This window comes from Poecilia reticulata, linkage group LG6 (assembly GCF_000633615.1).
Source record: "Poecilia reticulata strain Guanapo linkage group LG6, Guppy_female_1.0+MT, whole genome shotgun sequence".
Taxonomy (NCBI): domain Eukaryota; kingdom Metazoa; phylum Chordata; class Actinopteri; order Cyprinodontiformes; family Poeciliidae; genus Poecilia; species Poecilia reticulata.
The window spans coordinates 13,113,020-13,126,138 of NC_024336.1; the positions used below are offsets into that span (position 1 = coordinate 13,113,020).

Sequence of the window (13,119 nt, forward strand, 5' to 3'; positions counted from 1 at the left end):
ATTTTCAAACTGTCTTTTTTATTATGGCTCAGCACCTCACAGGAAGACGGTTTGTGTCGAGGCCAGTCCGTTTTGTCACTGGAGTAAACAGAGGAAGCCTCATATGGYTTTCCTGCTCTTTGAATAAAGAAGACTGCCGTCTCTTTTCCCTAGGATTCTGCCCTGTTTGGATATACAGAATACACCCAAAAAGAAGCAAGTGTTGAAACAATGTAGTGCTCAAATGCATTAAGGGGCATTAAATTAAAAGGAATTCAGCAGAAAAATGAATGTGACATTTTGAACATTTTCAGTATTTGAATTCTCTTAACAGAAATCAATTTTMTAATGTGTAGATACAAAGTCTATGACTGAAGTCGTTCTGAAATTCATTAGAAAGTGTTAAGACACAAATTGTAACTTCTATGTTTTAGTTTTTTTGATAAAATAAACACTTTTTTGCAAAAAGTATTTATGTCCCTCAAGCTACGTTATTTTACAATGTTAGAACTACAAACATCAATATATTTTACTAGGATAGTATGTGAACAAGAAGTCTCACAAAATTGTGAAATCAAAGGGAGACGACACAAGCGTTCACCAAAGAGAGTTTCAATTAGAGAAGCATCTATAAAGTAACRATCCAGAACAAAGAAAAAGGACCCTAATCATACAGCCAGATCACACTTTAAACGTTTAGTTCAAAACATATTTTTGTGTTGGAATGGCCCACTCCTAATCTCTTATTTGTAATAAACACAAATTAAAAAATTCCACCATTCCATAAATGTGAAATATGCTGTTTGTTGTATGCTGTGTCGTATTTCTCACACACTTATTTGTCTGACAGGAGGATGATTCTGATTGTGGAGGAGGGAACCACCTAAGTCCAAGTCTCTGGTCGATGCTTGGCCTCCAATTGCTGTTCTGGCTCACCAAATTTTTACTACAGTCATGACCCCTACACACACTCAAACGCTCACTCATGCACAGATGATCATCACATTGCACGGGAGGCCAGAAGACATTCCACTTGCGCCATACAGGATGTWTGTAGAAACATGTGCAACATTAAAAAAAAAAAAAAAGTCTCAGCATTTCCATTTTCCTATGCCAAAGGGTGCTCATCCATTTCCTCCTCATCATTTTWAAAAGTGGAAACGTACTGAGATCAGCTACAATCATTTCTATCATCTACAACTTAACCTTCTCTATGGTGCAAATGTAAGAGCTAACCAAACCCTTTAATTCTGCCTCATTTTTTTTAATTAGTATTATTATTTATAAAGTAAAGATGGAAGATGTATTCCACTATGCCAACTGGAAATCACACAAAGACTATACGTTCACTGACAGCGTTGATTTGTGAAGTTGTCAGCGTTGTTTTTTGCATATGGGGCAATATGCTGTAGAGATGTTTTTCAACCAGTGCAAATATCATAATCATAATTTTTTTTCATTTAAAATTATATATTTATTTATTTTCCTCTTTATTGATTTTGTTTGTAAAATCAACTAGCATTCAGTGACTTGCTAGGTGTTTCRTTGTCGTAGCATGTGCTCAGTAGAGAGCTTAARATTACATCATCACTTTGACACCAAAGCTCCTAAACAGTACCAAGGACCACAACTTTCCCAGAGAATGTGCACGCTATTTTTTCTTCTTTGTAAACAACATTCCTTGCTTATAGGAGTACAGTACATCTGTATTTCAGCTACAGCATTAGGTGTGTCGGCCTGCACTCTGTGCAGAGTCTTTTAGGCAAATGACAACTTCAAACCTGGTTGTGCTYGGATTAGCAGTTTGGTTGTCTTCGGTTTGATGCATTGAATTCCCAGTGCCTACATAGTAGCTCTAAACATTCTGATATATGAATGAAGCAGTGCACCAGAGTTGTATTCTTACCATGTATGCCTCTAGGCTAATGCTTATTTCACTATAGCAGGGACGTCAACCCTGGCAGTGATCATTTACGAAACGGGCCAAATCCACTGCTGTYGCTCTAATTCTTGAGATCGACACCACAACCTCAATAAACCACTCGTTTCGATTTTGGTGGGGGGAAGGGAGAACCAAACCCAATGCAGGCCATGTCCATGTGGCCCAGCATCACTCTCTCCCCTTTATAGCCCTGTTTCCGTTCCCTTTCTGGATCAAAAGACTCAGGAGCCAAGATGACTTGTGAATGAGCTCAGCATATCAAAGACTGTTTTATTTGTTTCATTCCTCTTGCCGTCACCTCCCTATGCTTGTTTCCTTTTTTGTGTTGCTCTTAAAGTGCTGTGAAGAAAGGCGCTAAAGGTCTGGCGTCAAAATGCTGCATTGTGATGGGATGAGCTTGTCCGTGTTTGAACGCTGTATTTGCCTGTGATCAGCATCGGGGCCTGCTGGAGAGAAACGTTCTGAATACACTACTACTACCACCAGTGGTAATGTTGCATTGCCTTACTTTGTCAATAGTTACAAAGACCACATGTGGGGTTTGGATCTGTTTATTTACGAGCTATTTTACTGATAGCTGCTAAATTCTCTCTACCTTGCCTTCATGGTGACATCCTGCTGTTGAGTGATCAGGTTATGCTGTCTTATCAAAGTTGCGTGTTGACTTGTGTTTTATCCCAGGGGTCCCGTGTCAATGTGCAGGCATGTGCGTGTCCCTCTGATTTCTGATTGTGCTTTAATACCATATATGAAAATACTCTTTTGTGGAACTTCACTAGCCTGAATAAGTTTTGTATACATTTGTACACTAAAACTATTTACTGTATAAAAGAAGAAAAAAAATAATGTAAAAGAAAAATGTTTATAATATGGTGTTGATTATTGTGCAAATATATATTCACAATAAAAGTGTTGTATTGTTATGACTAAGATTCCACCTTTTTCCCCCCCACACACACACTCACACACGTTGTTCCAACTGGGATCAGACCCAAACATCCGTGTTGCTGCAAACGGAAAGAACATCTGGACACGGGTTTCAATAACACTGCATCTGTAAAAGTACCATTATTTTCTGACTGTCTAATAATATCTGTTTGTCCTTCAATGATATACAGCCACTTAAAGTGAGACTACTAACCAAAGAATATTAGTGTTGCTGCACTGCACAGAGTTAAAACAAATGTCCACTGAAAATGAATGCAAACGGTGTTTTGTTTTTTTTTGTTTTTTTTTTATGCATCGGCAGAGAACTCTTTCATTTTCATAAAATGTCTGTGCCAAACTTATTCAATTTTAACAACATTTTGTGCAGTATCAATTTAGTTTGACAGACTCACTTCTGGGACTAAAGTTACTGAACAACTGTTTGTAAATTACAAACTTGGCCTCATTCCAACCAATGGGCGGTCCTTAATCCCACCATAATGAAAAAAAACAACTAGTGATTTACAATTATGATTTATCTGTGTTGTAATTGAAACATGCACAAAGTTGGTCTGCAAGGGTTTAATCCTATTACAAAATAATCTTTCTACTGATTATTAATAAGAATCAAAATTTTTGACCTGTCATGTTTTTAAGGAAATGAAAATAAAGACATTGTAAACTCCTTTTACTATACTTTACCTTTTTTGAGCCCAAATATTGTAAATAATTTGAAACCCTTCGTTTACTAAATACTTAGAAATCATTATGACGTAGCTAAGATACACGTATTGGACGCAGGTTCTTATGTTTTGTCAATGGCAGAAATTTTGTTCCAAACGAAGAAAAGCCGTAAGCAAGAATTTTATAAAAGTGATCGGCACTCTGAGATTGAAAGAGAATATCTGTGTTGAAATACATGTAGTGATTGTAAAAATAAACTGCAAAATTATTGATTAAGTTGTGACAGAAATCATGTGTTTTCCTGGTGATCCAAGTAAACGCTCTTAGATCAGATAGAGGCATGTCAGCACAAATTTTGGACTTTTTATAACATGTACGTATTTCCTCTTAACTTCATCAACATCCCTCAGACATTTTCTCTTTGGTAAATCTGTTTTGTGTAAATTTATCAACCAAAGATTCCTACATTTTACCTACAACAATTTCTTCAATATATTTAGACTAGTGGATTGAGCATCTATTTTTATTTAATCAGTTTCTCAACCTCTACTTGTGCATAAAGTTTGTTTGTTCTAATGTTTTTTTGTAATACTAAAATCATGTGTCTTGAATATACATTCGACCTGAATAATCCAGATTAATTTCCAGCCAGCAGTCCATAATTTGGGACAGTAGAAATAAGTTATTGTATTTGGCATTTCAGACTATTTTGGGACTGAAAGTATCAACATCAAGGGATGAATTTATAACAAAATCATCCCTTAAGTTTGTCATAAATTTAAGAAATGAATTCTTAATCAAAAAGCCATTGGAGATGTTTTATAATGTTAAACGGATAATGAATACTGCACAAAAGAGTCATTTTAATTTGGTTGATAAATTATTACTCCCCTCGCTCTCCTCATCCATCCATCAGTCCAATGTAAGGTTATTACTGGAGGAACTTTTTTGTCGAGCGATCTAAAAACTTTGTAAGCCGTCTGACTCAGCAGTGGTTAAGTTGAAGCCTTGCAGTGGCTTTTTGGATTCCTGCCACCAACTGCAGGAAGTGACACACAAGATCAATGTTGCATTGACAGCATGACCCATAGCTGGCTCTGCAAGAATCAGCTTGCGATTAGTGAACCCCTGTGAGGTTCAGTAACATGACTGTTATTATAATCTGACACCCTTTTACGTTTACTTACCAGAATACGCTATTTTTGGAGCAGTGTTGCAACCCTGGGACACATTGCAGCGAACTTCTCAGCCTCTAGGCCATGATGTTTTGAGGACACTCACCCCAGGTCTGAATAAACTCCACTCCAAATGTGGTAAACGTAACACAGTAACACCAGCAGCAAAACCATTAATTGGGACCTTTTTTTTTTTTATTATAAAAAAGGGGTTCCCGTAAGGAGTGACAGAGAGGTCACAATTTTTCCATCATCATAAAATGCAGACACTGGAGTGGGACTAAAATTAAAACTGACATCCTGTAAAGAGGAAAAAAAAAAAAAAGTACAAAAACAGTCTTGAATAATATCAGTGTGTGCTGCCAGAGTTAGTGCATGAGTACATGTGTGGTATGCTTTCCAGTAATAGGCACAAACCTTCTATAAATAATTTGCAAAACATTGAGGTCAAGATGCGTATACTATGATTTAACAAGAAAAACACGGAGTGTAATTTAAAGCACGTTTCTAAATGACAAAAAATGACCCTAAACTGGTATTAGTTATTGGCACATCTTTTAGCACCTGTTCTTCCAAAGCATCACCCATACTGTCACCAGCTTCAATGTGTACAGTAAATACATGTGTGGTCACTGAGGCAAAGACGGTGTTCTTTTGTACAGACCAACAAACACACACTTGGCATGTAACATCAGGAAATGCCACAGTGCTTTCCAAACCCATTAACGGTACCACAGAACCTCTCTGTTCTCTCTACCTGTTTTGCTTTCCCTGCTTTCAGTTACATTATGTGTGTGTGAGTTTGTGTTCACTTGTATGCAAGCTACATGAATGAAAATGTGTCCAAGCACAGTATTCAGAAAGTATTCACCCACCTTTGAATTTTTCACTCTTTGTCTCATTGCAGACATTTGCTAAAATCAAGCAAGTTCATATTATTTCACATGAATGTACATTCAGTATCCCACCTTACAAAGATGGGATACTGTATCCATTGTAACTTTTTAAAGTTCCAAAGTTTACAAGGCAGACTTTGTAACTTTACAAGGTAAAATTACACATTACACATCATTTTAATACAGTGCTTTGTGCTCTGGTTAGATGAAAAGGTTGGTTCTTAAGGGGGCTATTAATTTTGACCCTGATAGTTTTTTGTCGTTTGGACAAAAAAAAAATCACATTTTTAGTACAAAGGTTTTAACATGGTATAGGCCCACCTTTTGCTCTGACAACATCTGTAGCTCTTCTGGATTGGCTGCCTGAAAGGTTAACTGGCTGGATTTATTCCACATATAAACAGCCTTTCACAGCAGAACACAACTTCTGATTGGAGCACGTCGGTTCTATGGCTTTGAGTGGAGCCAATATTTCTGGCAAAATAGTGTGTATGATAATGTCCAAAAAACATAAAGATGATGAATACAAAGAATAAAGAAACCCTTATCGGAGTGAATTCCTCTTCAGACAAAATCAGGAGAGTGATTTAACAAACCAATCATGGTAAGCATTCTACAAATGTTTGGAACAGTTTGTCTTCAAAAGCTATGTATGCATATATGTAGCTATGTTAGCTATGTAACCTTAGAGTTATTGCTTTTTTGAGTGAAGAATGCTGTCACAACAGCTTAGCTCATTGTTTAGCAGGAATACTAAGGTACACTGGAGTGAAAATGTTATCTTGGTGGTTATTGTAGATACTTGAGGCACCTTTCCTGTCCTGATCCCATCTTCAGAGAGCTGAAGGTACAACTTCACTGGCTGGATCTTACACAGCATGTGCAAACACTTCACTGTGTGTGTTATTGCCTGAGCTTCCCAGCATGAATGTCTGGTAAATCACTCAGGTGGGCTCCAAAAAGCTGTTTTCAATCCCGCCTGCTGCATGCCATGTTCACCATCAACATGTTAATTACATGTATGAGTTCTGACACAGACACATGTGGGATGAAGTATACCTACAGCCCCACAGCAGCTTTTCCCCTGCATTGACTCTTTGATTTTATTTTATTTTTTTACCCAGTACATTTGCTACCCCGGTGCATCAGTGTTTCTGAGTGAATCACGCAAGAGCAAATTAGATGTGAGCAAAACAGACAAGACAAGCTGACTGTTTGCAGATGTGTAAGAAATGAGGAATCATGAGTTTGGGTTCTATTTTAAGATCTACTCTCACGTTTTCGTTATGTGTATAATGTTTGGTTTCCTTTTATTTATGCGATGGCTGTGCAGCGGTTTTACACTTGTGTTCTTTTAGGCATTTCTGAGAATGCTTTTCAGAGAATGTTGAGGCTCAGCTTTTGGAATGGGAACATTTTTGATGTACTGCGTTTTTCAGTCGACGTGCGTATTTATTTTCAATATATCTGTTAGTTGCGAGCTTAACTTCAGAGGCTCCAGTGGAAAATATGCACAGAGTCGCTGTGTTCAAAAAGTTAGTGTCACTGGTAAACAATCACATCCAAACACAAACATTAAGATGATGGATATATTCAACTTTGTCACTGTGCACTTTTGCGAGACCCAGGTCTACTGTCAAATAGCCGGCACAATAGAGTGCGTGTGGGACGCCGATGTGTTTTTGGGACACACTTTATGTATACCATGCTAGAGGATGTGTCATTTAAACAGTCATGCTTTGTGTTAATATACAAACTCACCATGGCATTTTGTTCATGAATTGTTCAAGTGTTCAGAGACAAATGTTCACATCAACACCCATAAACACAGGAGGAAGGGAAGACAAAAGGCAACTTTTTTTTTTTTTACTGTTCTCACAACTAAGGGTGTTTTGCTGTATTAAAATATTTAGTGTAATAAAATTTAATATGTTTCACTACAGGAAGCAAATTAATCAAGTTTTTGTATTTGAAAAGTTACTGATGAGTGTGTTTCAGGATATTCATTGTTCATTTTAATGTACATAAACTTCTTCAGATGAAAGTAAAACTGCCTTTACCACTAACGAACAAAATATTGAGTTGAAACAGTCTTGCTGCAGACAAAACAACTTGAACATAGACTGAAAAGTTGGAAAAATTAGTCATCGAATTAAGATTTTGTTCTCCGCTTTCTGTAGTTAAAAGAATTTAGTCGTTTTGTAAAAATGGCACAAGATGTTTTGTAGTAAAATAAATAACCCACTGGCTAAATGAAATCCCTAGAGTTTGTAGGATAGAGAGAGGTTGTCATGCTTTTTATTCTTGCTTCATTGCTCCTGTTTATCATTAAGATGTCCAATAATAAGGATTCAGTTTTATTTGCAAAGCTTGTGCACACAAACAAGGGATTTGATGTCAGTTCTGCTTAACTCTCACTGGAGACATTTAAAAACATCTATATAAAAAGGCTAAAAAAAAAAGAAGCTTTTTTTTCTTTTGCTTAACAAAAGAAGAAGACGAGGTTCAATTAGTACCAATATGCATTGTAGGTATGTAACCAAACCATAGCCACGAAGGGGTTAATGTCAGGTCAGTTTGAGATATCTGAGTTTCAAAATTGATGGTATTACTAATAAAATTTTAAAATTTTAAACCTGTTCAGTTTAATATTTTTAATTGATTAATGTAAGTTAATCATAATAAATTTGATTATGTCTGTAAACTATGCAAATAAATTACAGCTTATATCTTATGTTTTTTGGATGATAGTTTGTACTTTGCACCTGTACAGAATTGGGCTGTCCTGAGATGTACAAGTGTAGTAGAATGGACAACTGTCAGGTTAAATATCATCCATTCATCCATTTTCTTTCACCCTTGTCCCTCAGTGGGGTCGGGGGGGTTGCTGGTGCCCATCTCCAGCYAACGTTCCRGGYGAGAGGCRGGGTACACCCTGGACAGGTCGCCAGTCTTTCGCAGGGCAACACAGAGACACACAGGACACACAACCACGCACACACACTCTCACACCTAGGGACAATTTAGAGAGGCCAATTAACCTGACAGTCATGTTTTCGGACTGTGGGAGGAAACCGGAGTACCCGGAGAAAACCCACGCATGCACAGGGAGAACATGCAAACTCCATGCAGAAAGACCCCAGGCCGGGAATTGAACCCAGAACCTTCTTGCTGCAAGGCAACAGCTCTACCAACTGCGCCACTGTGCAGCCCACTGGTTAAATATCATATCAACTGAATTTTGCAGATTCTTTGAGCGTGACAGTAAAACATAATGTGCAACCCACCAGGCTTCTTCTACCTGTACGACTTTGAAATTCTTTTTTTTCCCATTTTAGTCAGCTGTTATGCATGGAAAACTTTTTTTCTCTTAGTGCTCTGAACTCAAAAATTCTGTCCTCGAAATAACCCAAAAGCAGACCACAGAGATGAAGCGGGAAGGCAGTATGTGGGGGGGAGGGAGAACGGGGCGGAGGGGGAATATTATGACAAATTCCACTTGACGAACATGTTTTAAACTGTGCGGGTTTTTTTTTCTTCTTCCGAAGAAAACTGCGTCTCCGCAGAGTTTATTTGTATTGCCTGGAAATGTCAGCAAACCTCCATTAGGAGCAGTGGCCACAATCACGTGTGCTGACAACAGGAAATGTGTGTTTATTTAAAGGAGGATCACTTGACACAGTATCTGTGTTTACAGCATCTTCCCCAAACAGTTCACAACTGCCTCGCTCTGGCGCATCTTCTCTCCTAATTGCACTTACCTATCTGAGCCACAATACCCGCATTTCTGAGTCCTCTAACTCAGACTCTAACAGTTTCTAACATATTCTCGTCACCTATTTCTAAAACAGATGGTGTCTTTTGGAGAAATCTATTCTGTTTTCTGACGTCTAGAAGTTGGTTTAATCTGAGGTCACACACAGGTTTAACTATTTTCAACAGAGGACATAGAACATAGAAGTGTATTTGCATACACCCACTTGTGTCGAAAAGTAAAGCTGTCGAACACCAATGCACACAAAGATTCCAAACAAATCTGCAGGAAGTCCATTAATACTCAACACACTCCACAAGTATGCATGCAAATAGAGCCGCCACTGCTGCCCTACTGTGTTTCTTCACTTCCTTTTTAGACAAAAAACCCATTGTTCCAGACTGTTCTTCATCTGCACGCCCTGTGAAGCCGCTTCTTCACCCTTAATATCATCTCAATCTCCCATTGAACTCTCTCTCCCCCATTACCAGAGATGAGGTTTTCTGGCAATAACCAGCCACAGATGTGAGGAGTCTCCAACGGTGACGGGCCGGCACTCGCGTGGAGCGAGGCAGAGGGCTTCTGGGTTTCTCTAATTTCCATCTCCTAGCAGAAGTCTCGCAGACACAGTGAAAACACCCACTGGATTCTTGCGAGGAGAGTCAGTAATGAGATTGTGGCAGCGAGGAGTTTTTTTTTGTCGCAAGCTCAGACTGGTGAAGGTTATTCACTCATATGCTGCTTGTTGTGTGTTTGTGAATGTGTTTATGTGTACTGAAAACTATGAAGAGATGCGTTTCGTGTACATTTTACAAGTTTTATTCCTTAGGAATAAAAGTGAAAACATGCTAAAAACAGAAAACATGTTTGGCTCCAGTGAAAGTGTCTGACTCATCGATGATTCTTTATTATTGCAAGGAACTCTGCAGTTCCCGCAGGACTTCACAGGACCATTACTCACCAAACCAGACAGAATATAGAGATGGAGTCTGTTTCCACCTACATATTCATCCGGCTACTTCTATGATTTGTTTCGCATACATGACGTGACTGTTACAAAATAGCCAGATATTTCCACGTTCCTGTAAATCTTTGGACTAACTTGATACCTAATCAATACGCTGCTCTGTGCTAAGGACTGCAGTAAAGCTGGATGAGTGCTACATCAGAGCTGCCTGAAAGCACTGCCATAAAGTTTCATGCTATCTCATGCTGTCATCACTGGAAACAGAGATGGCACTCATCCATCCACGCCCCCCCCCCCTTCCTTACCACTGAGTTCATCTTATCTAAGAGGGAACCAGCAGAGCAGTATAAACAACTACCCAGCCTATTGAGTTTCCCATTGCTGACAAGTGGCTTCCAGATAAGTGAACATGGTGGAGGAAAGATTGACAAAACAGGATGGGTGAGAAAAAAGACTGAGTGAATGGTAACACATTTTAGAAATGTTGTTAAAATATAGCCAATTTTTAGTTGTTTTAATAGCACAGACCCTCAGTCAAATAGAGACACACCCACATGGTTTAACATAACAGGGTTGGGTGATTGGTTTGATTCACCAATATTTACTATTAAAAAATGATGGTTAGCATGGCTGATGGCTGACATTATAGTTCTCACAAGGTGAGTTGAAAACAATCACTGAAACAATGGCTTATGACTCCGAGTGATCATTTTTTAAGTACCTGCTTATTTGATGGGATTTGATCTTCACAGCAACAGGCAGGATACACATTGGAGAAATTGCCAGTCCATCACAAAAGCACAAAGCAGCAAAAAGAATGTACGCACTCATACCGGATGCACAATTTAAAAGGAAATGAGAAGGAAAATCTTATTGCTGGAAGGTCACAGTGTTAACAACTGTATGAATGATGGAAATTAAAAAAAAAAAAAATCTTATATCTTAGAGGATTTATTGGAAAACAAATAGATATGGATAACTAGATCTGCACTCATACCACTGTAAAATATTAACATTCTAGATAAACTATTTCCATTTGTTTGGTTGAAGTATAAACGTTAAGCACAACCAGAATTAGCTTTTGCTAACTACTGAGCATGTAAAAGGCTAATATCAACTTACATAAACAAATGTTTTTATAGTGTGAACTTTAGTAACTAACATTGTTAAATGGCATACGTTTTAAAACCTTAATCTATGTAACAGTTTGGTTTTGAATCCTGTACCTGTCTTCTACTGTGTGGTGAAGAAGCTAAGTCCAAGACAGCGCCACATGCTGGAGTACAAAGTCTTTGTCTTAGTCTTTACCATGAGTATATTTCAAAAGATATAATCAATCTATAGTCTTTTGCCAGGAGAGAATTCAACAAATGCAGCAAAACAAGTTATTGTGAAATCTACGTTTGAAAGCATTATATGATGCCATAATGTTATTCCCACATCAAAAACATACCTGGTGTGTTGSTTTAATTCTTTCATTCACGTTGGAGAAATCCTTGCTATCTGTTTTCACAAAGCTCCTCCTTGGAGCTACAGTCTCCAGCTGAGCTTCAATCTCACTGAGCACTCCTCTCCAGTGCTTTCCACTTTCAGCTCCATCAGATTAGTGGCAGCAGCAATTAGCAAACACCTGCAGGTGTCTGCTGAGCTTATAATATCTCAGTCCAACATTCCTAAGAATGGTTGTAAATGGTTTAATGGAGTAGCATTGTTGTGTTGATGTACTGATGCAGGAGTGTCTGAAAGAGTAGGAGCTTCTGAAAGATACAGAGGCCCAATTTCAAGATGTCATATTGTCAAGTCAAATTCCATTTTGTTATGGTTAATTTATAAATCTATTTAAAAAATTCAAACAACTGGAAGTAATGTAGTTACTTGATTGTACAATATATATAAAATGGCACTGTGTGTCTGAAAAATACATGATACCCTTTAAAAAGAAGCTTAATTCTTTTTAACTAAAGTTTAATAAACAAATACATGCTTAAAATTTCTTATTTTCTAAGCAATGTTTCTTGTGTCAGGGTTGGAAAGGTCAAAGAAATCTAATAGCTATTAGAATTTGCAGTTGAATTAAATCACACATTTGCGTTGATGCTTTTAATTCCTTTACAAACAACTTAGTGGAAATGGAATTAGTTAAACCTTCCTCTTGGAAGGTTTAACTAATACTTAAACCTTCCTCTTGGAAGGTTTAAGTACTAGCCTATTACTCTACTCATACCACTAATAGGACTGGTCCTATATTACCAATAGGACCAGAATGAGTATTAGGGCCGCTTGAACTAATTTTTATTTTTATGTCTGCAGACCTGTCATAAAACTCCCGGGTAATTTACTTTTCAGTTTTAGGTAGTGGGGGAAAAAAACTGTTAAAAGACAAAACTAAAGACAAATGGCGAATTTCCCTCAGCGCTGACGGGATGGAAATAATAGAGTTAAAGTGAAGTCAAAAAATAACACATGTGAAACATTTAACCTGCTTAATTTGTATATTTGAACAGAAGCGTGCGACCCCATTCACATCATGAACAAGAAGACACATCCAGCACCACACAGGTCTGAACATTCGCATTCCCCTTTAAATATTGGTAAAGTACGCATTTGCTGGTTGCGGAGAGATAAACTCGAGAAAGAAAAAAAAAAATGAAAAAAACGAGATGAAAAATATATAATACGTAGAGCAAGAAGAAGATAGATGCGTAACTCTCTCGCGCGCACGCAAACAGGCAGAGGGGGAGAAGGAGGGAGGGAGGGAGGTGAATAAGTACTTAGAGGGGAGACGCATCATTTGT

The 13,119-nt window shown here is 37.9% G+C and overlaps 1 protein-coding gene across 4 annotated transcripts in view; it reads left to right on the forward strand.

The window, feature by feature from the left end:
- Nucleotides 1-2,847, forward strand: part of LOC103465999 (voltage-dependent calcium channel subunit alpha-2/delta-1) — a 70,463-nt gene extending 67,616 nt beyond the window's left edge. For all 4 annotated transcript variants that reach the window (XM_008411258.2, XM_008411259.2, XM_017305430.1 and 1 more), the window contains one exon: nucleotides 830-2,847. In XM_008411258.2, the coding sequence (XP_008409480.1) occupies nucleotides 830-866 (37 nt within the window). In that variant the 3' untranslated portion in view covers nucleotides 867-2,847. The remainder of the gene's footprint in view (nucleotides 1-829) is intronic.
- The last annotated feature ends 10,272 nt before the right edge of the window (nucleotides 2,848-13,119 follow it).